Genomic DNA, 27,939 nt, shown 5'->3' with positions numbered 1-27,939 from the left:
TGGAGAAGGTTTTTCTTCTCCGGTGGAAGTAATTAGAAAGTCGTTTACCTGAGCGGTGTAGGGTGGTCGGGCATAAATGGCCTGAAGAAGCGCGGGTGGGGTCGGTGCCTCGGGGTGCTGCCAGAGCGATTGACAGGGCTGGGGTTGGGAATTCTGGTACAAAATTAATAGCGCCGTTATTCTGGCGCTAAGAGGAGCGGAGAAAGGCGTCAGGACATGCACTAAAAAACTGTTGTTGAAGGATCATTGGCGGCTTTGGGAGGATGTGTTTCCACTGATGGAGTTGCCTTATTTTTAAATGGGCCTGTGGTGTAAGCTCTGTTTGTCCCCAGATTTATATAAAAAAATATACCCAAACTGAACAAAACACGAAGAAGACAATTCCATGCAAATCTTGGTAAGTAAATAATAATGCAGTACCTTTAGACTTCCAATATTTGAAGGGGCTACAAGAAAGCTGGGGTTGGGCTTTTGACACCAGGATGTGGTGAGGGGACAAGGGGAAACGGTTTCAGATTTGAAGAAGGGAGATTTAAGTTGGACATAGGGAAGTAATTCTTTAATTTGAGGGTGGTGAGACACTGGCACAGGTTGCCCAGAGAAGCTGTGGATGCCCCATCCCTGGCAGTGTTCAAGGGGACTCCAGAACTGGACACAGTGTTCCAGGTAGGGTCTCACAAGAGCAGAGGAGAGAGGGAAAATCACCTCCCTTCATCTGCTCTCTGTGCTTCTCAAACTCCAGAAGCGATTATGTTGAAGAGAATCTTAAATTAGACACAGAAAGCCTACTCTTTACTGCCAATTGTAGCCTCCTGCAGTAATTCATTTTGGTATAATATTTTTTTATTAGTTGTCCTTGAGAAGGTCCACTTTTTGCCTAAAAATGACATTTTAAGTAACAATAAAAAACTTGCATATACCTTAAAAAAGGAAAAAAGACATTCCTGGGTAGGTGTCATCACAGAAGGGAAGTGAAGCTGAAGAACTGGGAAAATAGAGAATGAAGACAATTCATGCAAATTTTAGATTTTCCTCTTGTGACTTAATATACATTCCCTTTGTCCTTAGGTAAAGTCATGGGTTTTGTTTGGTTGGGGTTTTATTTGTTTTTTTCAAGAACTTTCCTCCAACTCATGCTTCCCTGCTCTCTGTAATTCTCCCCAGTAACTGTAGGTGGTGACCATAATCAGCTTTCACTTTTCAGGAGAAACAGCAGCTGAAAGGAGAGTGCAGTGGGAGTCAGACAGAACCTTCTGAGCACACTCCTGTCATGGGTTTTGGAATTCCAGCATTTTAAGACAACTGACAAGCACAAAAAGTGAAAGTCTATTGAAAAGGTAAGAGACAAAAATATGAAAATTGTCAGATTGTCATTTAATTACCCAGAAAATACTGAATTTACTTGAGAATGCAGCACATCATCATACAGTGTGTTACAGCAAACAAGACTCTTAAGTAGTCTCCAGGGATCACGAAGCAGAAAAATCTATACACTGAAAGTATCTCTCTGTGATATACATTTTAAAAAGTTTCAATAATTATTAAAAAGCTTTCAATAAAAAGTTTTAACACATTTAGGTTTCGAAAGAATATTTTGTACATTTTGGAAAAATATAACATTTACTTTACATAACTGAACCATAAGTTATATTCTTTGTAGTTTGCAAGCTCCCGTTATCCACACATCCTCTGTCACGCTTTATTTTAATGCATCCTTCTCTCTGGACTGTAAATCTAATGCAAAATTATCACTGTTCTGAAGGAAAGCTTGTTTCTGCATTAGCTTCCTGAAAAGTCCATTTGGATTGGCGAGTAGCTCCTCGTGTTTTCCACATTCCAGGATTTTACCCTGGCCAAGGACTGCAACAAAATCAGCATTCTGGATGGTAGAGAGGCGATGGGCAATAATCAGGACTGTCCTCCCCTCCATCAGCCTGTCCAGAGCTTCTTGCACTAAATACTCATTTTCAGCATCCAAAGCACTGTTAGGAAATGGGAAGCAGGGAGAAGGGTGTTTGTTATTTTAAGACAGAGCAGTTCTGGAGGCATTGGCTTATTTTGCTAAAGCTGCAAAACTTTGCTCTTCCTGGGGAAGCTGAACCCGTGGAACTGCACAAAGGTTTGGGGTATGCATAGTGCACACATCCAACTGAGAGGCATCAGACATTCTCACATTTCAAAATCTACATGGGTAAATAACACTAATTCAGTGAAAACAAAAATATAAGTTATACTGCAGTTTCATCACCTCTCTTTAAGATCTTAATTTAAATTAAAGCTATGAGATGTTTCAAAAATCAAGTTACATGTAACCCATGGAGCTCCATGAAGAATCATGGGTCTCCCCTAACCAATTCACACACTCTAGAAGGAAAATTCTTTTTGTGGGCAGAGAAAAATCAGGGGCTACAGAATTCATGCCTGGGCATGCAGAGAAAGAAAGAAGAAAGAACACCTAACATGAGTTTTACAGGTAATTTCTGAGTTTCTACTTATTTTCTTTCTTACCTTGTTGCTTCATCTAACAGAAGAATTTTAGGATTCTGAAGAAGAAGGTAAAATCAGTTATAGTAACAATCAGACAAAATATGAGTATTTATATCAAAATAAAATGATTCCTACACCTTAAAACTCCAAGTAAGTGCACTTATTTCATCAAAAGTACTGAGTGACATTTAAAGCCTTACTTTTAATAAGTCCAAATGCTAAGAGGACAAAACAATCTTCCATCCTCGAATTCTGCAGTTTAAAGTCACTGAGCACTATTACCTGATCACTATTTGAAAGATACAAACTAAAGGTGGGAAATAATTTGGACAAAAAAGATGGTCAGGAGTTCACTTTCCTATTTGCTGCTCCTGTGTGGATCTTACACAGAGGCTGAGCTACTCTGCAGTTGGATGTGTAACTGCCTAGTAACAAAAAATAACAAACATAACAACAAAATGTTTCACCCACGGATCAAATAGAGGACTTAAGAAACAGCATTTAATAACTCTTGCCAATTAGATAAATCATCAAGACTTAAATCCCTAAGATGCCTCTTTTAAATTACAGTACATAACCCAAACTTGATGAAATTGACACCAAAAGCTTTAGGCTTCATCCTTAAGTGAAGGCACTTCACCCCAAATCACATATACAGAACTACTTCTGTATTTTATTTTTTTCTCCTCAAAATAAAGTCCCTGCTTCCATGAACTGTACTTGCATGAAATGCAATCAGCTTTTCAGCATTTGTGGCAAGAGATAATGAAAATTTCCCAGTAATCTTGCAGAACTGGGCACACTCTGGTGCCATAGAAACCCCTGGGGCTTAACCTGAATGTAAGCTGGGTTCAGCAAGGCTCAAAACTTCAGCTAAGCATCAGCCCCAAACTGTGAGGCCCCATGGTTGGCCTTTAACCAAACTCCCTCCTTCTGATCCTCAGAAGCCTCCTCAGATTTGCCCAGCATCCAGCCTGCCCTACAGCCAGACCCAGAATCAGCACTTAAAGAAAAAAAAAAAAATTACACCTGGTAAGCTGCAACCCAGAAAAATCAAGCCATGAGTGGCAGAGATGTGAACACAGAGACTGAAGTGCCACCCAGGAGTTTACTAGGACCATATTCTTAAAGTCTTCCTTCATCCTTGACCTGGTCTTATGAAAGTGAACCACTGTACAATGATTTTCCATCACTCAACTATCAAAAAACACAACTGGAAGATAGGAAGAAGCACTTAGTAAATGGCCTTTACTTCATCTACTCAGCCCTTTCAAACTTCCTCATTAATGAGAAAGATACCATTTTCTTTTAAAAAGTATTTCCCACCTCTTCCCTTGAAAGGCCTCCTCCTTTTTAACCCACCCTGTCTCCCCACAAAGGAATTAAATATTTATTGGGGTGCTGCCTTACCTTGAGCAGAGCTCGAGCAATTGCAATTCGTTGCTTCTGCCCACCTAGGGGGAAAATCTCAGTAAAGTGAAGTAGGAAAACAGATGTGAAGGAATTTTAACTGATTGCCTGGTCTAAGCAGAATAAGGCACATGTACCTTAGGAGGCAAATGGAGATGATGGAGGGATTTTTTTAAATACTTACGGCAGGCTAGGAGTTGGAGAAAAAAATGCTAGCAAAAAATAATAGCATTTTTACTTCACTCCTTACTATCAAGGTTTTTAAACTAAGCAATATAAAGATGTACCTGAAAGCAGAATGCCTTTTTCTCCAACTACAGTGTCAAAGCCTTTGGGAAAATCTCTGATGAAGCTAGCAGCATTAGCTATTTCAGCAACTTTCAGAATCTCCTCTGCAGTCACAGTAGAAGGATCCTCTGCACCATAGGCAATATTTTCAGCAATAGAACAGGAGAACAGAATTGGTTCCTGATAAATTCAAAAAACATTAACTAATATGGTAACTCTGTAATTGCATGTAGTGCTTATACACTGAATAACACAACCCCACCTACAATACTAAGCATTAATTTATTTTATATCTCTGCTAAAGAATATGTAAGCTAGAGTTAACTGAATTTAAAAGAGACCTAGCAGTTAACTGCACTGTGAAGCACCTGGGGAGGTGAGGAACACAGCTTCATTGGTCAAATATTTTGTTTTTCAGAGACCACAGAACATCTCTCTGTACTTTCAGAGTCTTGGTGTTGCTAAGGACAGGGCACTATGAGACTAAGTGCCAACACTGTTGTATTTTCCTGTTTTCCTATTGAAATTGTGTTTGCCTGGAAACAACACAGAGCAAAGGGTCAGTTTTCAAATGGTTGTGATTGTGTAACTTCCATTAGTACAAAACCTGATGAAACGTTAGGCTTTGGTTTATTTTCTTTACAGCAATCATCAAGATGGTCACAGCTATAGTTTCCAACAAAGTACTTACCAGTCTCCACATACACTTTTCTTTCAAGCTAATACTTTGAATTTCTGTGATCATGAAAAAACAAACCACAGAAGAATGGGACTAGCTCATAGTATTTTTAGAATAAAGCATGCACAACAGCAGCTGTAGTTGTTTAGAAGTGAGGCACAGCTCATTGATTACACAAAATTATATCACTGACTTAGGATTATTTTTTTTCCTTCCTTACCTGACTCACTGTTCCAATCTTTGTCCTGAACCACAGTGGATTTAGCTGACGGATATCAAAGCCATCAACAGTGATTGTACCTTAAATGAAGAAACAGTAAAGTCAAGTCTCTTTGGCAAGTACTGCAAAGAGGCAGAAAGAACAGTTGAGAACAGTGAGCCCTGGGGAATCACATCCTGGGGGATCAGAGACCCCCAGGGAATCACATCCTGAGGGATCAGAGAGCCCTGGGGAATCACATCCTGGGGGATCAGAGAGCCCTGGGGAATCACATCCTGGGGGATCAGAGAGCCCTGGGGAATCACATCCTGGGGGATCAGAGAGCCCCAGGGAATCACATCCTAGGGGATCAGAGAGCCCTGGGGAATCACATCCTAGGGGATAAGAGAACCCCAGGGAATCACATCCTGGGGGATCGGAGAGCCCTGGGGAATCACATCTTGGGGGATCAGAGACCCCCAGGGAATCACATCCCAGGGGATTAGAGACCCCCAGGGAATCACATCCTGAGGGATTGAGGGATCAGAGAGCCCTGGGGAATCACATCTTGGGGGATCAGAGAGCCCCAGGGAATCACATCCTGGGGGATCATAGAGCCCCGGGGAATCACATCCTAGGGGATCAGAAAAGCAAACCCATGCAGGCACCACCACAAGGTAACCAACCCCAGAGGGAACCATGGGAATAATCCAGGGGAATAATCATATCAGGACCTCAAGCACAGGAACCCCAAGTGTTTATCAGGTGTGTCTGAGGTCCAAAACATCCATTGTCACAAGTGAGAGCAGCACAGAAAACGTACCTGAGAGAGGGTCATACAGCCTCAGCAGAAGGGATACAATAGTTGATTTCCCTGTGCCACTTGGGCCCACCAGAGCCATAACAGAGCCAGCTGGGATAGAGAGGCTAAAATCTTTGAAAATCTTTGTTTCTGGACGTGTTGGATATGCAAACTCAACATCCTTGAATTCCAAAGCACCTCTGAACGTGTCTTTGCCTAACGTGATTCCCTCTGAAGGACAAAGATCAAAACACAGAGATGGGAAGAGAAACAAAAAGAATCAGCTCAGCCCTCCTGAAACTTGATTTACAGCCACCCAACCAAATATCCATCTCCATGTTAAATCTAGGAATAGCTGCAAGCCACAGTTCAGGACCACAGGGATTACATTTCATGACCAAATCAATGTACTATACCACTCCTTCCCGAATGCAATTTCAAGTTGCTCACAAGCAGTGAACCTACAGGCTACCTGCAGCAAGACAGAGAATTTGCATCTTGCTAGCACCTAACACTGTTCCCTTCTGGTATAATTACCTGAATATTACACACAATTTAAGTTTTGTCCATTAGGAGCACTGAAATCCAGTGGTCCTGTTGGAGGCCGAAGTCCTGTTGCCATAGAACAGATGCAAAAAGTTAAACATTGCACATCACTTGCTGCCCTTTCACCTTCACAAGGCACCTGGAACACCCTCCTCTTTCAACAGGAACAGTTCCCTACCTGTTAACTCTGTGGATTTTGAGCAAAGGCTGGCACTGGATTAAAGCTGCTGCTAAGTTTGTTGCATTAATGGCCTTTTTTTAGATTTTTTTTTTAAAGTAGGAAGTATATTTAATAAATTCAGAACAACAGTGTATTCAAAGACCAATCAGAGGCACAGTCCTTAGGCAACAGTTCACTGAAACTAAAATTTCAGTTTGTGAAATACCATAATAAACCATCATGAATTAATGAAGTGCAATGTTAAATAAAACCAACTTCTTCCCAGAGTGCAACATTTGATTTGAACACTCACTTTAAATGCCTGTCAGTACTAGAAAAAGCTTATTTATAAGTTAAGACAAAGAAACCCAATTTCTTTACTCCCTGCTGAATCCCAGCAGCACATATCCCATATCCCATATCCCATATCCCATCCATGCAAAGCAGACTTAACTGGACAGTGATGCTGCATTCCCAGTGTCTGACTGCTAGAGCTCCTACCAGAGAACTGGCAGCACCAGAGCAACACCCAAGCAGTGCCTGGTGATGAAGATTTGCACCTCAAACCATGACATCTCTTCAGATACAGCACCTGATTAACCCCCAGCTGGCTATGGCACAGGGCAGCATGTGCCTAAGTTTGGCTAAACTCTGGTCAGGGAACACAGGCACCCATCAGTAGCAATTAAGAATTCACTAGTCCTGCTCTTCCTAAGGCAAATAAAAAAAAATTAAAAAGCAAAAGCAAAATAAATGCTTTTTTTTTTTTCTCCCCAGATTCCTGCCTCTTCTCCAGGCTTTCACTCTAATTGTAGTAGCATTGAATTGGCAAAGGTAAGAACAGCAAATTTCAGCCTCCTTTACTGACTTTAACCCATGGACAGAAACATTATAACTTGTTTGTTAGGAAAAAGCATAATGGGCTGTAAACCACTTTGACAATTCCATGCCAGCAGCATAATACTAGTATAAAAGTAACAAGTAATTGCTTATCTTTATTCTCAGTTCCAGTTATTGCATAGTCTATTCCATGGCCTCAAACACTGAAACTTGCTGCAATACAGGAAGTCTGCTACCACAAGTCCTTCCTCTATGTATTACTGTAAAAGTATCTCAAAGCTGTATACAGGACTGTGCTTGTTTCTTTTTGGGTTCTAGATACAGGAAAAAAGACATCAGAATTTGTTCCCAAGGCATTTGTTGTCACCAACAGCAGCTGGAGTTCCATAAAAATAAAACCTAAATAGCCAAGAGAGCAGAAGTTTCAGATGGGTCTCTTGGTTTTATTGTCTGATGAGCCAGAAATCAACTATAAATTGTTTTTTTGAAACAAAGGCTTATGTCCTTTCCTGTGTATGCAGTTTATACTGAAAGGAAACTTAAGCTTTCTGTCAGCCAATGCTAAATGCTTGTCTGAAGCTTTCTCTGATGCATGTTCAGGCTATAAAAAAATTGGTGTCACTAGTGGTGTAATTGAAAATTCTGTACCTGCAACAGGAAGACAACTCCTGTTTTCTCTGCACTCAGGTCACTGTAAAGGTGAAAACCACTGGAATAACCCAGATTAAAATATAAATATATCAATATTTATATCAATTATTTATATTTGATATAAATAAATCAAAAATTTTAAAATTGCATCCAAACAATGATGGAATCAACAATTGCAATTATGTCTATGAAGGGCACAAACTCCTGGGTGCAAATGGATAATAAGCAGTCATGGCAGGAAGTTTATGCTTAATTACTAAAGCCAAGTGTGTGTAGCAAACCCTTGGTTAGCCAGCTGAGTCTGCCTCCACTCACTGGAGACAATATTGTTTATTTTTCCTGGCTACATAAAGTCTGTGCACACTGGAAAGCATCCCACAGATGGGCCTGCAGCTGTCCAGAGAAGTGAGACAGAGGCCAGATGGTGACTTGGTGTCATCAGATTAAGAACTCAATGAATTCCAAGGGTGAGTGTAAAGTCTTCCATCTGGGAAAGAACAACTCCAGGTACCAGAATAGGGTGGGGACTGAGCTGTTGGAGAAAGGAGAAAGGGACCTGGGAGTTCCTATGGAATGTGTCCTCATGGACAATGGCATCCTGGGGGTGTATTAGAAGGGGGTGGTTAGTAAGTCAAGAGAGGTTCTCCTCCTCTCCTCTGCCCTGCTGAGGCCACATCTGGAATATTGTGTCCAGTTCTGGGCCCCTCAGTTCCAGAAGGACAGGGAACTGCTGGAGAGAGCCCAGCATAGAGCCTCCAGGATGCTGAAGGGAGTGGAACATCTCCTGGTGAGGAAAGGCTGAGGGAGCTGAGGGGCTCTGCAGCTTGGAGGAGAATGAGGGGGGAGGTCAGGGATGTTTATAAATATGTAAAGGGTGAATGTCAGGAGGATGGAGCCAGGATCTTCTCAGGGGTGACCAATGGCTGGACTCACCATCAAATGGAAGTTGGGGCTTCCTTTCTATCAATTCCCACAGACGACCACCAGCACCCAGTCCTTTCATTAGCTCAGAATAAAAGGAACTCAGACCTAAAGAAAAAGCAGATTTATGCATCCATATGGAATGGAAGACACAGCAGACATTAAATTTGCATTACACTTTTCCTCACCAGAATTTTCATCACCCAGACATATAGGGGATCTTTTACTGCAATGCACTGTCAGGTGATTTAAATCCTGTGTCACTTTAAATACCTAGTGTCACTTCAGAGCTACCAGTAACCCTTATTGATCATCCTTAGTTATGGCTCTAAACCAAATCATTTTGAAGAACAAAATACAGAAAAAGTTAATTAATGGAAGCTTGTGTATACTCAAAAGCAAAACAACTCTTTCATTCATCTGTCACAAAGAACAGCACCCAGCTTGAGAGAAATAACCCTCCAGCCAACCAGCTGTATTTTCAAAACCATTCAGTGGAGCTGAGCACTCTGAAATTGTCATCTGGGATTATATTACTATAGAAGAGCCTGGCTGAGTTAGCTCCAAGGGAGGGAGAGCACAAACCTAAGGCTGAACTAACACTTGAGAAGCCAGATGGAGGACAGACAAACTAAAGAAATACATCTCCCAAGTCAGTGGGCTTCAAATGTTACTTGGGAAAGCAAAAGCTAAAGGCAAGGATTGCATTTAGTACTAGGCCCCTGCTCTTGGCAGCTGTGTGAATATCTTGGAGCTGGCTTGCTGAAATAAACACAGAAATGGACCTAGAATGAAAAATGGAGTAAGACATAAATATAAAAGGTCTTATTTCCTCCCTTTTTGTATCTTCCAAAATAGAGTAACCAATTTCAAAATCTCTGAATTCCAACAGAATAAACATAGACAATAAGCTACCTCCACCTTAAAATGTACATAGTGTTAAAAGTGATTTCAAGAGGGCAGAAACCTCATGGTATGTGAAAATAGGTTTTTTTCTTGCAGAGCAACATACCCAGGACAAGGTCAGAAGTCTGTAACTACAGACAGGGCATTTCATCATGCTGCTGCTGAGGACTCAGTGAAAGCTTGCAAAACCAGGCATAGCCATGGTGAGGAGTTGTCTGCTTGGAACAAAAAAAAGCCCAAGCACCTACATCCTTGTGCAGGGCACAGGGGAGAAGGCACAAGCCCCATCGAAACTGAGGTCTGCATCTTCACCACCACTCCTAAAAAAAAGCACCCTCTAAAATGGACAGCAAATACTAATCAGAAAATGTTGCTCATTTTCATAACCTGTCTTCAGTATTTGGCAGGAAACACAGCTGACTTAAAACAAAAAGAGGCAAAGTGCCAAAGGATGCACTGGGAAGATTTCTGTGCTCTGCAGGCATCAAGGAAGGGAGGTCTCCTGTGGACAAACACCTGTACTTCAGAGTTTCCATGAGAGCAAGCTCCCTGCAGAACTATATTCTTCAGTTGTCTTCAGAAGACTTTAAAAAGAGGTTTTTACCACAAATAAATGCCATTCCAATAAGATTTTATCAGTGCTCCTAACCCGGTTTTTCATTTATTTAACATTCATTTGGGCAATGTCTTCCAAGTGACAGGTATCTCTCTGTTCACTGAATTTAAGCAATTTAAGCAGAGAAGAAAGGGTTTAGGGAGCTGGAATGTGCAGCACTGGAATTTTGATACCCAAGGAAGCAGGTTCTGTAAATTTTGCTCTCCAGCATATCATTTTTGCTTCCATGACACCAGGCTTAGGCTTAGAAGAGTACAGATGAGCAGCACTGCCCTGCTGGTTTATCAGAAGCCACAGACTCACTTTACAGAAGAACCCTTCCAACCAGCTGTCAAACTTCTAAATACCTTATCTTCATTTTTGCCTGTGTGCAGTGGTGAAGACTGCTCTGTCAAAAAGATGAACAGTTTGTTCCTGGGCCAGTAGATTACAGAGTCTGAGCTTCAAGGAGGAGTCAGTTAGTAAGGAAAAACAAAAGGTTAGCACCTTTTGTAATGTTCTGCTGGCTCTTTGCTTACTCTTCCAGATCAAGACACTCTAAACTGAATCCAGCTAAATTTACAAGCCTTTCTAACTAGAGTATATTTTACATATGTTTTGTAAAAAATATAATACCTGTATTGGTTCCTTAAATAATATGCAAAGTATCTTTAATTTAGACCCAAAGAAAATAAAAGTAATATGTATCTGTCACACATTGAAAAAAAAACACTTCTGTATTCCTTTGGGAAAATGGAAGGCTCATATGAAGATTAGGTTATAAATTATTATTTTCAACTCTTCAGGAAAAAAAATGATTTCTTGGGAAGATCATTTGGAGAGAATTTTTTTAAGACAGCCCCAGATCTTTTGAGAGCTTTGTTCCTCCCTCCCCCATCTCACTGTAATCCTCTGAACTGAAGAAAATTTAATTTCTCATTCCATACCTCCAATGCTTATTCCAACCCAGAAAGCATACATGAGGAAAGATGAGAGTTCTCCAACAGTCATATAGGCACTGCCCATCAGTAACCCTCCTTTGTATAGGACTGAGAGGACAATTAAGTTTCCAGAAAGGCCAGTCTAAGGGAAAAGAGGAAAAGGTACATTTTATCACATACATCTTCCATTTCATCCTCTAAAACGTTGTTTCAGGATTTTCCTTCTGATAAAAGAATTCCCATAATACAGGTATCTAGATTTTTAGAAGAATGAGTTAAATTTGAGCAAAACCTAAGGCACTGTGCTACCCAACAAGCATTCAAAAAGCAAGTAACTCTATTGTTCATTGTTTAATTTTCTCCAAAATGGAAGGGAACACCAAATATTACTCTGAGCCAGCATTAAAGGCAGAGAGTTGAAAATCTACTATTATGTTGCAGTTTTAGAACACCATCCAGCAAACCCAGTGCAAGCTGCTGCTGGAAAATGCAATCCCACCCTTCCTCTCCCAGCACCAACACTCCCCAGCTTCCTTTGCATTGATGCTCATCTCATCAGGAAGCCAAACCTTTACAGAATGCTGAGGGGGAGGGAAGGTTTCCACTGGTTTAATTCCCTGAAGAGCAGGTATGGGCTCAGATAAGCAGCACCAAGCTACAGGGTGTGGGGCAGAAACAGAGCCTTCAGCTGCCTTTATCATACCACTCTATCTCAAGGTGCAGTTTCACAGCAATTTAGCCTGCTTTAAGTCCAGTCTTCCCAGTTACATGTAAGTTCAATTTACACTCCATTTATTTGCAGATTTATTCCCATCCTCATGAATTTAAAAATAATAAAGACACTTGGTGTTATCTGGCTGCATCGACCAGATTTTTTTTTTTTTTAACTTGCATCAAACTATACTTACAGCTCCAAAGAAGCCTGCCCGAGCTATTGCCTCTTTTCTAGCCAGTTGTAACACATAATCAACTTTATTTGTATACTTCTCCATTTCAGCTACTTCTTGCCCAAAAGCTCGGACTGTCCTGATGTTTCCAATGCGCTCCTCAGCTAACTGCATTAAAACACAAAACAAACAAACATCCAGCACACAATTTGGAAAGTTCATGTTACACAACGTTTGAAAGTTAAACCAGGATCACTACACCCACCTCCAAACACATCTCTTTGGATATCCCTGGAAAATGTCTCATACACTCCTACTCTTCCCCTTCTTTTTTTTATTTTTTTAATTCTATTAAGTTAAAAGCAAACTGCATGCCCAGGCAGTTTAAAAAGAACTTCAGTATTACCTTAAGTGCTAGCAGAGAAAGAAAACCATAAAAGTAGAATTAAAAAAAAAAAAAAACAACTACAGCACAGCTTAATTTAATATGAAAAACAAATAAGAGAATTACTTATCACAATAACTTGCAATAACAACGTGAGGGAAAAAAAAAAGAATATTCTGTTCTACACTAAACCATGCAGGATTGATTTTCTGAAACAACTCCACTCATTTCATCAAAGCAACACTAGTAATTAATTTAACTTAAATAGTAATGTCCAATTACAACCCTATTTTAACTTCTAAACATCAAAGTATTAATTCTAAAATTACCTCAATTGTAAATAATTAGACTGTGTTGTTAACAGACACTGTGATGGTTTTACATAAACAAGGCCCCCTTTTGTGAGTAGAAATAAGATTAAAAAAAATATCATTCTCTTTCCTCCATCATCCAGTCCACCTGAAAATTTGAATGGAACAAGAAAACTGCTTTACACCTGCTTTACAAAGGCATGAGCTTCCCTTCAACACAGGATGAGGAAGATAAACAGAAAAGGGCTAATCTTGACTTCTAACAGTCAATTTGCAGAAATCCTAAACAGGACATCACAAGTTTAAAAGAGCTGACAACTCTTTGGCCGTGTCTGTTTTGGCAAAACTGTGGCTGTTTTGCCCAGGTCTTTCCTAAGTCTATTTCTGTCCATTTTAACAACATTTCCCCACACCCAGCCTGTGAGAAAAAGGTCACTGTCACTCCTATTCCTCTGCTAGTGCTTTGGAATATTTCAGTACAGCCTCCAAACACAATGAAAGCCCCTCTGTAGCAGCCTCTTCAGAAACAACAGTTCCCTTGACTTTCTTCCAAAAAATTATGGGAAGCCCAGAGAAGTTTTAAAGATGCCAAGCCTCAGGCACATTAAAGAGCTGACAATAAGGCCAAACATCAAGGATTCATGCTAAAGAAGCACTTGCTAGCAAAGTTTTCTTAAAAGATTGATCCACCCAGGATGCTTCTGATGGCTTCAAACTCACAACCGTAGTCCAGAAAAAGTGCTGCTCAAACCCAGGTACCAGATAACACAGGACTTTATAGACTGATTTTTTTTTTTTTTTTTTATGGTCTCATACAGCCTGATTTCCTTATCCTTTCCTACATTTCCAAATTCTCAAGACTTCCACATTACACTGCTATGACAGCTCTTGACAAAGCATGGTTGGTTTTGAGATCCATGAGTAAGTGTTCCTCAAGTTTACTTTTCCTACAGCTCAGGTGCAGAACTACAGGCTCAGCATGGCTCAGGGTAATCAACACTACAATTATCTTCCTTCAGAAGATCTGCAGCTTCAGAGAAATTAACCTAAAAACATTAGAGGGACTTTGAAGTTAAGCAGCAAGTGTGAGCTAAAAGCTTACCTGTGTTGCCTCTGCAAGAGAATCTTGGGTTAATTTTGTAAGTTTTCTCAAGTATCTTCCATAAATCACAGCCAGGACAGCCAAGGGTGGCACAACACTCAGAACAAATGCAGCAAGGCTAGGAGACACAAAAAACTAGAAGAAAAAGGGATGTGTCAGGGGTTAAAAGCAACCTACTGGAGTACTGAAGTGCAACTTCTCTCACTAGAGCTTTCTCTAGTAGGAGAAACTACTCTCAAACTGTTTCTCTTCTCAAACTTGTAGGATTGTAATTTAGTGCTTTCATTTGTCGTTTTTTTATTTCTTCCAGGCAAAATCTCCATTCCTCCACAGTGTCTGGGGAATGTATCCCATGGTCAGAACAAAGGATTACAAGCAATGGGGCCTGGAGGAGGAGGCCTGCCAGGAAATCTCTTGGGGATGCTGAAAGAAACTGTTCTATAGCTTCTAAAGTGCTTTCACAACTTTTAAAAAGCTGGGGTAACACAAAGTTTGACTAGAGAAATATTATACCCTACTTCTGGGTGACCAAGGGATGGATGGAGCAATCAGTGCTCCCTAACACCCACAACATGCTCATAACCTGGAATGCTGGATTTGATTTGCTGTTCCAAAACCTTATTACTCATAACAAAGATCCTAAATAGATTATTTCCATAAGATTTCTTTTCTTCACTTCACCTTGCTTTCTGTATTCAAAACAGAAAAATCTCCAGAAAAAAAACCCTCAAACTTGACTTAATTGACAGACTTTATTAGTATTTTATATTAATCTCTTCTTTCTGGGCAAATTTTTATAGTCCACCTTTTAGCACTGCATTATGGCAGCATTTTTAGCAGGGTGCCTTATTTAAATTTACTCCAGATTAAGATATAATTTTAGCCTCTATTTGCTTACATAAATACAGGAAGCCAAAATTCTTATCAGTGACAAAAAAAATCTTGGAGGCTGATTTTTATAAGGAGATTTTTTGCTGTTTTTAACTCCAGGTGGACAGCAGAAATTGCCACACTTCAAGACAAGTGCAACCAACACACCTTTTCTCAAAGAAACATAATAAAATTAAATGCCTCAGAAAGCATAATGGGAAATCAGACTTTTATGTAAGCCAACTGACCACCAAGAAACATTAACTGCTGAACTGAAGCCTTAATTAACATGCTTCATACCTTAATATATTGATTAACACTTGCAAAACTCCTCAGCACCAGTCTGATACTCAGTGCTGCCTTTGCTCACCTGCACTTTACCCAGAATCAACCCAATTCGATGCCTTTTTCATGAGGCCCTTCACACCTTATTTCACCCACGACCATAGGAATATTACAACTGATTTTAGTATCTTTGGTAAGAACAGACCTAAGATATTTGCCTCCTAAAGTTTGCCTGATAAATGTGGGCATTTCAGACCCTACTTTGGCCTCTCAGTAAACACCAAGTGGCTACAGGCACGTGGGGTACGTAATTGCTGGAGGTAACCACTGAAATACACTTGCATCAAAAAACCCACACAACACTTTCTGGGTTGAATCCCACTCACACATTACTTAACAGAACTGAAAGAAACTTAAAAGCAGAAGAAGGGACAAGCAGGGAAGAGCCCACCCCACCTACCATCATTCCAATCCCCACAGATGCTTGTGCTACTGCCCTGAGCCCGTCGGAAAGGTTCTCGGTCACCGAGCGGCCCAAGAGAGCTGTGTCTGAAGATAAGCGGTTTATCAGCTCTCCTGTTCTGGTCTTGTCAAAGAAAGCTGTTTCTTGCTTCAGAATAGAGGAGAACATGGTCGTCCTCAAACGTTTCACAATCCTTTGTCCTGTCAGAAACAGAAGGCAGTCAGGAAGGGCACAGGAGACGACGCAGAGAGCGACAATTTAGAAAAGTCAGGGGATGTCACAGCACTCAAGAGTCACGTTGCAGAGTGTTAAAGCTCACTCTCTCCTGGCATGTTAAGATGTCACCCAACAGTAAATAAAAATGAACAATTATTCCAGCATACTTATCTTTGCACCTTTGATATGGTAAGAAAAAGCCCTACTGATTACAAGAGGACATCTCTGATTATTTCTGATCATTACATATCCCATTTTTTGGTTTTGGGGATTTTTTGTTTGTTTGTTTGTTTTCACAGAATCATAGAACTGGCTGGGTTGGAAGGGACCTCAGAGATCATCAAGTCCAACCCTTGATCCATTCCCACTGCAGTTCCCAGCCCATGGCACTGAGTGCCACATCCAGGCTCTTTTGAAATATCTCCAGGGATGGAGAATCCACCCCTTCCCTGGGCAGCCCATTCCAATGTCTGATCACCCTCTCCATAAAGAAATTCTTTCTAATGTCCAACCTAAACCTCCCCTGGCACAACTTGAGACCTCTTGTGCCCTCTTGTCTTGCTGAGGGCTGCCTGGGAAAAGAGACCAACCAACTTTTTTTTTCCCCAAAGATGACTCTCAGTACAACATTTTGCTTCTGTTTTTACCTGAAGTCTGCATGAGGTAGACACGAGTAGCATTAGCAGCAGCACCACATAAAAAGACTCCACTCAGCAAGGCACACAGGCTGGTCAGGCTGTCAGTTAAGTCTTCAGTGGGATTTGTATAAATAACATCAATCACTTTTCCCAGGAAGAAAGGGGCTGACATGGTAATGACACTGGAAACAGTCAGAAAGCCAACAGCAGCTGCAAATCAACCAGGAAAAAGGAAAAATCATTCTGAATTTACAAGATCATTAATAGTACATACAAAGTAATTTTTCACTTCAAACATTCATTAAGCTCTAGAGTGACAGTATTAAAAATCAGCTTTCTTCTAGGCCCAGTTCTGAATGAGGTATTTTAAGTCATTCTATAAGTCAGGCAAGGTACATTTTAAGATCCTGAAAGTCTCAGTACACAATCACAGTCCTGGAACTGCTTCTCTTGTCTGACCTTCCACACCACCATCCAACAAGATGTCATCCTTAGAGAGCATTAACAGTTACCAGATTTTCCAGATCTCACACACAATCCTTCAACTCCTGTATGTCCTGTTTGGTTTGGGTTTTATTATTCACTCTTTTTACTATATTAATGGTGCTAACAGTCTATTTCTGAGCTAGCAATGGACTCAAGTAAAGATCTGAGAAATATCTAAACCATGCAATTTTATTGAGGGAAAAAAAACAAAAACCAAAGCACTTGATTTACTCCTCACTGGTAAAATTTGTATACATTTCTTTTGGTTTACTCTTCACTGTTGTTGGTCTAAGAATAAATCTGATCTAGCAGTACATTTACCAATCAGCAGAGCTCTAGAATTGAAGTTGCAAGATCACCCCTGGGACTCCCCATGTAACCCAGTTTCAGGCTGTACCACAGAGCAGGAAAACTGCAAGACTTGGCCTTTTGAACTTTAATCTGCAGAGAAATTTCTTGAGCCAAGAACACAGCTTGATTGTGAAAAAGCAAGGCAAGCTTGGAAGGCCAAGAGCAAGGGAAAAAACCCAAAACATCTTAATAGATGTTTTAATAAAAAAACTGAACAAACTTGAACCACAACAAACAAATGCCATTTATACAGCATCATTTTCTAACAGCCAACCCCACACTTGAAGCAGCCATTCATAGAAAACTACCAGCAGATAAGTGTCTTTAAAGGCAAAAAAGACCCTGTGCTGAAAATCCTGGAGTTGCCTGAGTTTTGGTTCCATTCTGCTGAGCTTCTTGTATCACTTCAGTGATGAAGACAGCAGAGAACCTCCCAGCAGCTGTGAGCAATATTCCCAGCATCTGTCACAGAGGGTTTGATGCCTCTTCCCACCTCCACACACACGTGGAAAGCTTTGTCTCAGTTTTTTCAAGTGTAAATAGAGCTGTGCATTTATGATGAAGAATTTGGGGCCCAGAAATGCATATCTGCCACCCCCTGAAGCAAACACTTCTCTGCAGTGCCCCAGGGCAGTCCTGGGAAAGCTCCACACACCACCCAAACAAGTTTTATTCTTGCTGTTCCATCCACCCTGAAGCCTGGGGTTCTTATTCTAGATTTGTTTGAAAAATTTCTGCTGTGTTACACTCAGGCCAGCAAGCACGTGAAAGATAAAGGACTTGGATCTTCAACTTGAACTGGAAAAAGATGGAATAGAAAAGGGGAAAGACTTCCAGCTGCAACCTTGTGTGATCACAGGATCAACACAGGAATTAAGACTGCACCCAGTGAAACATTTGACTGGTATAGATTTCTACAAAATGCAGGTAAAACTCACTTTTTTCCTATATTCACTATATTTATTCTTCTGTAGGTGTTGTAAGTGATGAAAGAAATTTAGAATTAAGGTTAACTGATTATGAGCATGCTGGGCTTTACAGCTGTGTGACAAGAACTTGCTTGGCTGTTGCAGAAGAGCAGGTGAGGTGGAGAAGTGGTGAAGAACAGAAATATGTGTTGATGTTTTATTACATGGTCTTGATCCAGAGCCTGTTTTCACCAAAGTAATGGTGTGTAAGGCAGATAACCTAATTTTAAGTCACCTGACCTTGACAATGTTTTAATTGCTACAGCTGCATTTCCCCAGAAGAATTTGTAGGCATTTTACTGTGGTAAAAGTATTTCAATATTATATTCATCAATGTGATCTCTGATAGGACAGATGCCATAGATACATCTCACAAGATTATTCATCTCCTAGCTAAAACTAGGTAAGAATGAGAGACCTCATTAGCAGGCTGGCTGCATTCATTTATTCAAGCTGTGAAGCCACAGGTTAAAATCCAACAAGAGCCAGGTCATCTCCTGTCAGGAAAAGCTGCTGGAGATGGGCAAAGCATTGCCTGGAAGCACAGGTTGTATGGCAGCTCAGTCTCCACTAGTCCAGACAACTTCTAAATTAGAGATGAAAAGGAACATGTGAACTGCATATATAAATATTCACTGAAGGAAGAGGACTCCACAGCTAAAAATTCCCTGTGTCTCTGTCTAGTGGTGCAGCCTTCCTGACTTGGATTTAACTTGAGCTCTACTTCATCCAAACTACTTGGAGTTTCCAACAGCCTCATCTGAACTAAATACTGGTAGGTAAAACAAACTGAAGACTACTCAGCTCCTGAAACATTAAAAAAAGTGTCAATAACATAGAAAAGATGCAGTCCTGAAGTTGAAAGCTTAAATAATCCAGATGTCACTTTCAAGACTCCCCTTAAGCAACAGACCTGTCATTATTAATTTAATCACAAATCACATGCAAATATAAAGTTGCCCAACTGAAACTCTTGCCTTGATTTTATCAGCAGAACCACCAGAAAACAGCACAGATGCCAAGCTGCTGCTCTTTTCTTTTGTTTGCTTTCAGCTGTTGACTAATTGAAGAAACAGGAATCAGCAAACACTCCATCTCCTCATCCAAAGAAGAGCAGTCACTGCCATACCTGGCTGAAGGAAGGAGTATGAGGTGTTCAGCAACCAGATATGAAGACATTTCAGTGATGCTGAAGGCTGCTGCTGACAAAAGAAGAGGTCAGAGCAAACTGTGTTAGTTTCACAGAGCCTCCTCTGTCACCCAGAGGGTTATATCAAACAAAAGAGTGTCTTTTTGAAGCCTTATTTCAATCTTTTTTCCAGGCTATGAGATGAAAATAAAAGGATCAGCTGGTGACATCCCTCATGCTTGGAAGCCTTACACAAAGCAGTTTATGGAAGAAGTCTATCACCTTGAGAATTCCTGCTTTTTGAGTCTGGAGCTGTTCAGGATTGATAGAAATCACCTTCCATGGCTCCTCACTGAGACTCCTGTGATGAAACAGGACACACCTGCCAGGAATCTTCAACAAAGTATGGAGGAGCCTTTGCAGAGTAAGCTACAGAGGGTTTGTCAGAAGAACTTTCAGAGAAGATCCTGACCAGGCACAGCAGAACACAACACAACACAGTGCTTTGAGGAACTTGAAGAAAGGGATAAGCAAATAAAACCCCTGCCACTTTGTGCAGGAGGAGGAAGAGGCAGCAAAGCCTGATGTGCAAAACCCCTGCTGGAAAGCAAAGGTGGAGGCTTGGCTGTAAGCAAAAAGCACCTTTCCTATGAGAAAGTGAAGGTATCTCTAGTTTATAAGTTGCTATTAACATTACAACCAGCAGCACAAGCTGGTATTTCTTTGAAGACACCTGAAACCAGCTCACCACAAACAGGCCTGCTGAGGAACACATGGGCAGTTTGGGGGGTTTTCCACTTTTTTTTTTTTTTTTTTTGCCATTGAGGAAAATATTTGGGAAACCCCCACATCACCCACAAAAAAAAAACGTAAAACCACGTAGGGTGAGGGGAAGGGAATGCTGTCATTTTTATTTCTAAAAGCTTACTACCCCAGCAAAACCCACAATTAAAGGGTGGGTCACAGAGCTAGATTAGAATCCTCTGAATATTTTCAAAAGCTTCCCTGGACTATTTCAAGGCAATGCACCAGTCTGTTGTTCAGATACAGCAGAAATACAGAACTCACTCAGCAAAGTAGGAAAACATCAGTAATTTCTGAATTTTATCACATTAAAATAACATAAACCATTAAATATGCACTCAGGGTTTAGTTGGAGATATTGAATGAACAGGATTTCTTTCCAAACATTTTAAACTTTCTGTTTTATCTTCTCAATTTTATTTTCCTCAGCCACAGAAATCAAACAAGCTTCTAATCATCAAATGTTGGAAAGTGATAAAATAACTCCAGGTTTGCAGGAGAGAGCAGAGCTTCTTTTTTTTTACCATGTGTTTAAAATTAAAGCATTTAATGTGCTCATAGTTTTAGTGTGGAGAAGACAGCCTAGGCCAATCCAGCTTTTATTCCTTCTGTCTCCACAATTTACACAGAAAAGCAGGGCAGCAGAAACATTCCAGGAAGAAATTAAGTGGTGAGCACCTAACTGCACAGCAGCTGCTATTCCTGCAATGTCTTAATGAGCTTCACGAACACTTGAGCACCAGTTTAAAATAAAGAACTGTTTAGCCACATAAAGCAAAGTTTTTTGTGAAGAAGCTACAACCTGCTTAGACATTTTGTGAATTTCATATCAAACATGGATAAAATCGGAAGGAAAATCTTATGGGGCACAGAGAGAAAAAAAAACCCAACTATGCAGCCTATTTGATTTCTACCAAGGGCACACTGCACCTCAGAAAACAAGCAGCAAATTACTCCTGTATGTAGTATCCATATGGGAACTGGGATTTTCAAATCCCAAGAATTGCCTTCAGATAATTTAAGTGTGGTTGCTGCTTGCAGATGGAAAACATGGAGCTGGTTTCAGCTGAGCACCCTACAAATTACCAACAACAACACAAATCAACCCAGCACCCACATACAAAAACTTGAGAAGTGAACCCAAATTTTGGGCAAGAATTTCCCAGCTACTGGGTGACAGCAAGATTTACAACCCAGGAGTTCAATCCAGGCTCCAAAGAGAAGGGTATTCCAGTGTGTGGAAACCCACAACTTCTGCTCCCACCACCTTGCTTCCCATCATGCACACTCCAGAATTAATTTGACTCAGTGTCAAGGTTGGGCTGGGTGCATGAAAACTGATTTTTCAGAAATGCCCCTTGTCTGATTTCTAATTAATTTTTAAATGGAGGAGGAAAAGCATGTCCTTAAAAGAGTGTGGACTGCCTGATGATGTTCAACCTCATGCTAAAAAGCTTAGAAGAGCAGAAGTTTCATAATTAAACCATTTAAATGTTACTACAAAATAAATAAACATTGTCAGTCTGACTTCATTTCCTAAAATAACTGAAGTTTTCCAAGATACTCCTACTCAGGTACTTGATGTAAGAAATGGCAGCTTGTAGAAGTATAAATAACTGAAAGCCTGACTTTATAGCAACAATACTCACAGCTGATGTGTTCTACATTTTTACCTCCATATTTTAAACAAAAAATTCAAGTTGTTCATCACCCCCCCATCACCCCCAACCAAACAAATTATTGAGGTAGCTTCTGAACTACATTACAAAGAATACACCTAAAATAATCTGGTAGTCTTAGGTGCAACACTTCAGGTTGTTTTTTTTTTTTATTGCCTTCCTTTAAGAATTGTTTTCATATGTCCATGTGTTCCTTATTAGAAACTACAGCAGAGACATCCACAGCAATCTGGTATTTCTCATAATGGTATAATTTTAAGGTACAGAAAAATCAGATTATGAAGAAGCCAGTGCTCTTATTTCATGGCACATTTTAGCCTATGGGAAAACATCTATTACAAGTTATGCCCAAAATTCTAAATTAACACTTCTGAAATTACTTTTCTTGCAGATCTCTAGAAAGACCTGTGTCAACACAAACCTCCTTACTCAAGTGCAGGAAGTGTTATACAGGGAAAGAGCACAATTTGCTATTGGATTAAAATTTCCAGAGTTCCTTGTGAGTACTTTACAATTCAATACAAGTATTGTTGCCTTCAAGTGTGGTTTGGATAATGTGCAACAGACAGATTCTCACAGGGAGAAATAAGGAGGCAGGAGGAAATAAAAGGGATCATTTTGAAAAGGCATTTTTGTGGCCTCACACACACAGCAGGATTTAATAACTTCAACAATGGCCCTGTCCTCTTCCCTGAGAGTTGAATTTAATGGAAGACACAGGTTTACCTGGCCTGACTGCACAGAATCAGCCAAATAAGTCCTAAAATGACTTATTACTTTAAACAGAACAGAATTTAACACACGTCCTGTTTACAATATATTTGCAGCTCTAGAATTAAGTGGGCACAATCCATGGAGCACATTACACTGATTTTTTTTTAATTTATTTATTTTTTAATATATGTATTTATACCAGTATGTATACTTGTATATATATTGCACCATATATACCAGTATGATATTTGGTACATTTATTTTTATTCCTAAGAGCCTCCAGAGGGTCAGAACCTCCCTCTGCATCCCAGTACACTGGAACTCCTGAGCCAGCAGAAGGTGAAGTGGCCCCAAGTAAAACAAGATGTGACCACCTCTTTTTTTTTTTTTGTGCCATCCCCTTCACCTCTGTACCTGCATCACCTCAGCTGCCACCACATCCTCACCACTCCGAGATGAGGGAACCTATCCTTGGCTCAGCTTCTCCATAAATCATCCTCAGCTCCCCAGGTCTCACTGCTGCAGGAACATCCTCTGGGACTGGGGATTTCAGTCTGCAGCTGCAAAGAGGAGAATATCCTGACACCATGAGCTGTGCCAGGTGGAATGCCAGGAAAGGGATGTATCACTTCACTCCCCAGTGGGAATACTGTACCTCTATATTAACAACTATTGGTTATGTAAAATGCAAAAGCTCTGGAAGAGCTCAACTCTCTTGCAGAACAAAACAGCACCTGTAACCCTCGAAGAGATCCCACAGCATCTGCTCAAAGATTATGTGGAGTTGAAGAGGAAATTAAATGTTTTACCCTTGGTTCACTGCTTCATACAGTGAAATCATCAGCCTTTCTCTTTCAGTGCAGGAAAAACAGAGATACTGAGGTTTTAAGGGCTAGTTTCTCAGCACAAAGATACAACAGAAATAAAATGCAACATATTTTAACATATTTTAGATACAACAGGCAGGTGTGATTTCCTTACAACCACCTATAGAGCATTTCGCCCATTTCTGTGATTCCTGCACTCTGTAATGAGCCAAAGCATTTTCCTGGTTAATTTTTCCATCCTCTTACTTAATTATAGCCTAACAACAAAAGTTTTCCCTTAGGTAGGGTACCAACAAAGAAGAAAAATTTTACTTAAATTCACTCCTCTTACAGAGCCAAGACCCAAAGAATGCTGAAAAGCAGTTATTACATCTGTGTATTTTTTTCCACCGTCATGATTCGATATCATCAAGTTGTTGAGTTGTGGGGGGTTTTTTTAATCTATAATTCAGGCTGTTTTATTATCTCAAAAGATAAAACTACAGGTAGCTGATTTTAAGTAGCTGTGACAGTTGATTTACTTAGGTAAGACCAACAGACTACAGGGATTAAGGATACTTAGCCCTCTTTTAAAACATAATTATGAACAAGTGTAGTGTACCCTTCCTGAGAGAAACAAGGCAACAGCAAGTGCCCAGTAAAGGGAACTAATTCACTTCCCAGCTAGCTCAGGGCCTCTGGCTCCTAAAAACCATCCTTAAATTAACTGATTAATTTATTTGTTTCAATTACAATGGGAAAAACAAAGAACTTCATTGTAAAATCAGCATGTATCTGATCAGAAACTTCTTCACCAAAGTCTGAACAGACTGAACATTACAAGAAGAGGACCTTTTACTTTTAGTCCGTAACCCAATGAAGAAAAATAATCCTGAGAAAGACTAAAGCCTCCCTGAACACTGCACCTTCCTCCTCTTCATCCACCCATATCCCCCTGCTTTTATTCTGCATATCTAAGACAGGGGTATTGGCTGCATAACACAGATGTTCACAGCACAGAAATACTTCTGAGTCCTTATAAAACCTCCTTTGCATCCAAATTATTTGGGGTCTATCCTCTCCAACATGTAATGAAGCTCTGTACCATCTACTGTGAATAAAACCTTGTACAAAGTACATCATATTTCTCAAAACCACCTTACTTACTACCTTTTATCTCAAATACCATTCACCCAGTCCATGGAAACTACCAAAGTTTCTGTGAAGGCCACAGGTCCATCAGTAAAGGTGGTTTAAAAAAAAAACAAAACCCAAACAAAAGAAAACACACAACAGTTTCATATTATTTTGCTAATAACAGCTATTATCCCATTATCCCCATGTCAAGAAAAGTTCGTTTCTACTCTTTGTAGATAATATCACTCTGTTAAAGGTGGAATTTATTCAACCATAGCGCTTGACTTCACTGTATACAGTAAAAATAAGTAAACATCTTACAAAAGTTTTAGGCAAGAAACCAGGAGAAGACAAAACTCCAATTTACATTTTAAAGAAAGAGCAAACCCGGGGTTCCCATTTTCACTTCCTTCCACATAGTCTGGGGCCCGAGTTCGCTGCAGGCTGCTCCTGAAGCCAACCTCGGACATGCAGAGCCACAACGCGACAGCAAAGGGGAAGAATTCCCAAACACCCAAAACTTTTGCCTTCCCACCAAAACAACAACAAACTCAGAAGCGGGGAGGGGAAGCGAGGCGGGGGCAAGTGGGGAGAACGCGGATTTTCCGCTTTTTCCACCACTCCAATGCTCGCTGAAGTTATTCCACGCCGTGCTCCAGTGCTACCGCTTCGGGAAGGAAACTCGACCTTCTCTTCACCCCGGGCTGAGCCCCCAACACCCCGGGCTATGTCCCCAACACCCCGGGCAGGCTGCGGGGCAGGACCCAACCCCCGTGCTGCACCCCGGGAACCCCTCGGGTCGGGACGCGGGCAGCCTCCGCAGGGACAAACCCGCCGTGCCCCCTTCCCCGCTGGCACAAAGCCCCGGGGAGGCCCCCGGCCGGTACCTGTCAGCCTCCAGCGCTCGGGTTGCGCCAGTGCCAGCAGCCTCCGAGCCTCGAAACGCGGCGGGGACCCCGCAGTCCCCCGCGCTGCCTCCCCCGGCGGCTCCGCTCCCGCCGCGGCGCTGAGGAACCGCGGGGCGCTGCCCTCCACGGCGGGCGGCGGGAAGAGGAGGAGGAGACGGCGGCGGCGGGGGACACCGCAGCTCAGCAAACCCGGCGGCCGCAGCAGCAAGGCGGGGAACGTCCCGCACCTGCCGGCCGGGCACAGCGGAGCGCGGATCCCGGCGGCTCCCCCGGCGGCCCGAGCCCATGGGGGCGGTGCTGCCCGGCGCAGCAGCGGGAGCAGCCCGGGCAGGCGCGGCGCGTAGCCCGCCATGCGGCCGCGGAGCTGAGGCGGCTGCGCTGCTCCTGCTGTCGCTGCAGACGGGCCCCGCCGCTCGGGTCTGCGGCAGGAGGAGGAGGAGGAGGAGGAGAGGGAGGAGGAGGAGGTGCCTCCGAGCCACCGCCCATGGGCCGGCAGCCGGCGAGCCGCGGCAGCCCGGGCCTGAGGCGGCCTGAGGCCCGGTGATAAGGCTGAGGGTGTCGGGATCCTCCCGGCAGCCGCTCGGCCCCCAGACAGCGGCCTCTGCCCGGGGAAAGGAGGGGATGGGGCCCAAATGGCGCCCGAGTCTGCACCGCTTGGAGTTGGTGGGGTGACACATGGGAAAGAGGAGACCGAGAGAAGGAAGGGGTCGGGGGCTCTGCCCCCTTCAGAGAATGGTTTGGGGTGGAAGGGACCTTAAAGCTCATCCAGTTCCAACTCCTCTGCATGGGCAGGGACATCTCCCACCATCCCAGGTTGCTCCAAGCCCCATCCAACTCGGCCTTGAGCACTTCCAGGGATGGGGCATCCACAACTCCTCTGGGCAACCTGTGCCAGTGTCTCATCACCCTCATAAGTAATAATTTCTTCCTAATGTCTTACCTACATCTCCCCTCTTTTCTCTTAAAGCCATTCCCCCTTGTCCTATCAGTCCACACCCTTGTATAAAGTCCCTCCCCAGCTTTCCTGTAGCCCTTTCAGGTACTCTCAGGCTGCTGTTAGGTCTCCCCAGAGCCTTCTCTTCTCCAGGCTGAACAACCCCAACTCTCTCAGTCTGACTTCACAGGACAGATGCTCCAGCCCTCTGATCATCTTCGTGGCCATCCTCTGGACTTCCTCCAACAGCTCCATGTCCTTGTGTTGCAGGCTCAGCAACTGGACACTGTACTCCAAGTGGATCTCAGAAGAACAGAGTAGAAGGAAAAAATCACCTCCCTTGCCCTGCTTCTTTTGGTGGAGCCCACAATATATTCCCTGCTCATCCCTCCCACTGTGACACGGGTGACACCAGGAGAGACCATCTTGGGCTGGTTGTCCAGAGCACTTCCCACCTCCATCCGTGGGTTTGGTTGTAGACAGGACAGGAGAAAATTCATTGCCATTTTCCTCATGGAAAGCCACTCAGGGTGCTTTGGCTTCATCTTCCAAAGAACACATTGTTCCTAGTCCTGATGGAAGAGAAAGGGACTGAGCCAGTGGAAGAGCAGCTTTGCTGAGGCTGTGGTACTGTCAGCCGGAGCAGGGGACCCCTGTCTCCTCTTTTCCCTGATGTGGAGGCTGGGGTAGGGATATCTACACTTTACTTGCAAAAATTTTGAGTCAAGCTTCTTGGTGAATTGGTTAATACCAGCTCGTGCGATTTTGGGTTTGCAGGAGCACTGTCTGAACAACCACAGTTTAAAGTTTGCGTAGGAGTAAAACTCTATTAAAATAAAGATCAGGGGAGGAAAAAAAATGGGAACGCAGCCTTTTGCTACCACAAATGCTACATCAAATTCCCAGTATTTAGGGAAATTGAGGGGTTAGCACACCCAGAGAGGGATGGAGCCTCATCCTGGGAAAATCACCACCTCGCAGGAGCTGTTTCCCGTGATATTTGACTAAATTAACATAAACCTTCCTCGCAGCCCTCAGGGAGCTGCTGAAACGATTCGAGACCCGCAGCAGCCCCGCAGCCCGCCCTGGGATGTTTGGTTCCCCTCCCTTCTCCTACCCGGCTCCCCACCCCCCCCTCCCTTCGGCTTTGGAGGCTGCGAGGCGGAACTCCGCATTTCAGCCAAATCCCGTGGTCGTTTTCCAGAACCACAGTGAAACCCTGGCCAGCGAACCACCAAGGGGCTGCCCGGACCGGCACCGCAGCGCGGGGTGACACACGGGGACCGGGACCGGGCCTACGCCTGCCAGCGGGTATTGAGGCCACCGCTTCCCGCCAGCGGTGCCCGCCTGGGAGCTCACTCTTACCCGCTCCATAGGGAGCGGCTGGGCGGGCTCCGGACCCGCAACACCCCGCACCTCATCGGTACCGGGCCGGGCGGTC

General features: G+C 42.4%; 1 protein-coding gene and 2 long non-coding RNA genes across 8 annotated transcripts; 2 read left to right on the top strand and 1 right to left on the bottom strand.

Annotated features, from left to right (window-relative positions):
* Window positions 1–12: 12 nt before the first annotated feature.
* LOC139793958 (uncharacterized) lies at window positions 13–14,648 on the top strand. Of its 4 annotated transcripts, none has more exons than XR_011724886.1 (5): window positions 13–397; window positions 1,205–1,337; window positions 7,349–7,405; window positions 8,416–8,535; window positions 14,421–14,648. It is a non-coding gene; the product is annotated as an uncharacterized lncRNA (long non-coding RNA). The 4 variants fall into 4 exon arrangements; XR_011724887.1 differs by lacking the exon at window positions 13–397 and adding an exon at window positions 408–666; XR_011724884.1 differs by lacking the exon at window positions 13–397 and having other exon boundaries at window positions 950–1,337.
* Window positions 1,354–27,939, bottom strand: ABCB10 (ATP binding cassette subfamily B member 10). Of its 3 annotated transcripts, none has more exons than XM_071738948.1 (13): window positions 27,864–27,939; window positions 16,592–16,792; window positions 15,726–15,928; window positions 14,111–14,245; window positions 12,334–12,480; window positions 11,432–11,567; window positions 8,996–9,091; window positions 5,887–6,096; window positions 5,085–5,164; window positions 4,185–4,365; window positions 3,898–3,941; window positions 2,509–2,543; window positions 1,354–1,982 (listed from the first exon to the last, which is right to left on the bottom strand). In XM_071738948.1, the coding sequence occupies exons 2-13, from the start codon at window positions 16,752–16,754 to the stop codon at window positions 1,700–1,702; spliced, it is 1,713 nt and encodes a 570-aa protein (XP_071595049.1). In that variant the 5' UTR covers window positions 16,755–16,792; window positions 27,864–27,939; the 3' UTR covers window positions 1,354–1,699. The 3 variants fall into 3 exon arrangements, with proteins under 3 accessions (XP_071595049.1, XP_071595047.1, XP_071595046.1); XM_071738946.1 differs by having other exon boundaries at window positions 27,798–27,917; XM_071738945.1 differs by lacking the exon at window positions 27,864–27,939 and adding an exon at window positions 25,544–25,998.
* LOC139793959 (uncharacterized) lies at window positions 17,505–19,689 on the top strand. The gene is made up of 3 exons (XR_011724888.1): window positions 17,505–18,346; window positions 19,072–19,162; window positions 19,441–19,689. It is a non-coding gene; the product is annotated as an uncharacterized lncRNA (long non-coding RNA).

The sequence above is a fragment of the Heliangelus exortis genome, chromosome 3, assembly GCF_036169615.1.
Source record: "Heliangelus exortis chromosome 3, bHelExo1.hap1, whole genome shotgun sequence".
Classification (NCBI taxonomy): domain Eukaryota; kingdom Metazoa; phylum Chordata; class Aves; order Apodiformes; family Trochilidae; genus Heliangelus; species Heliangelus exortis.
Note: the sequence above shows the minus strand (reverse complement) of the source record. Positions and strands in the feature narration are given on the sequence as shown.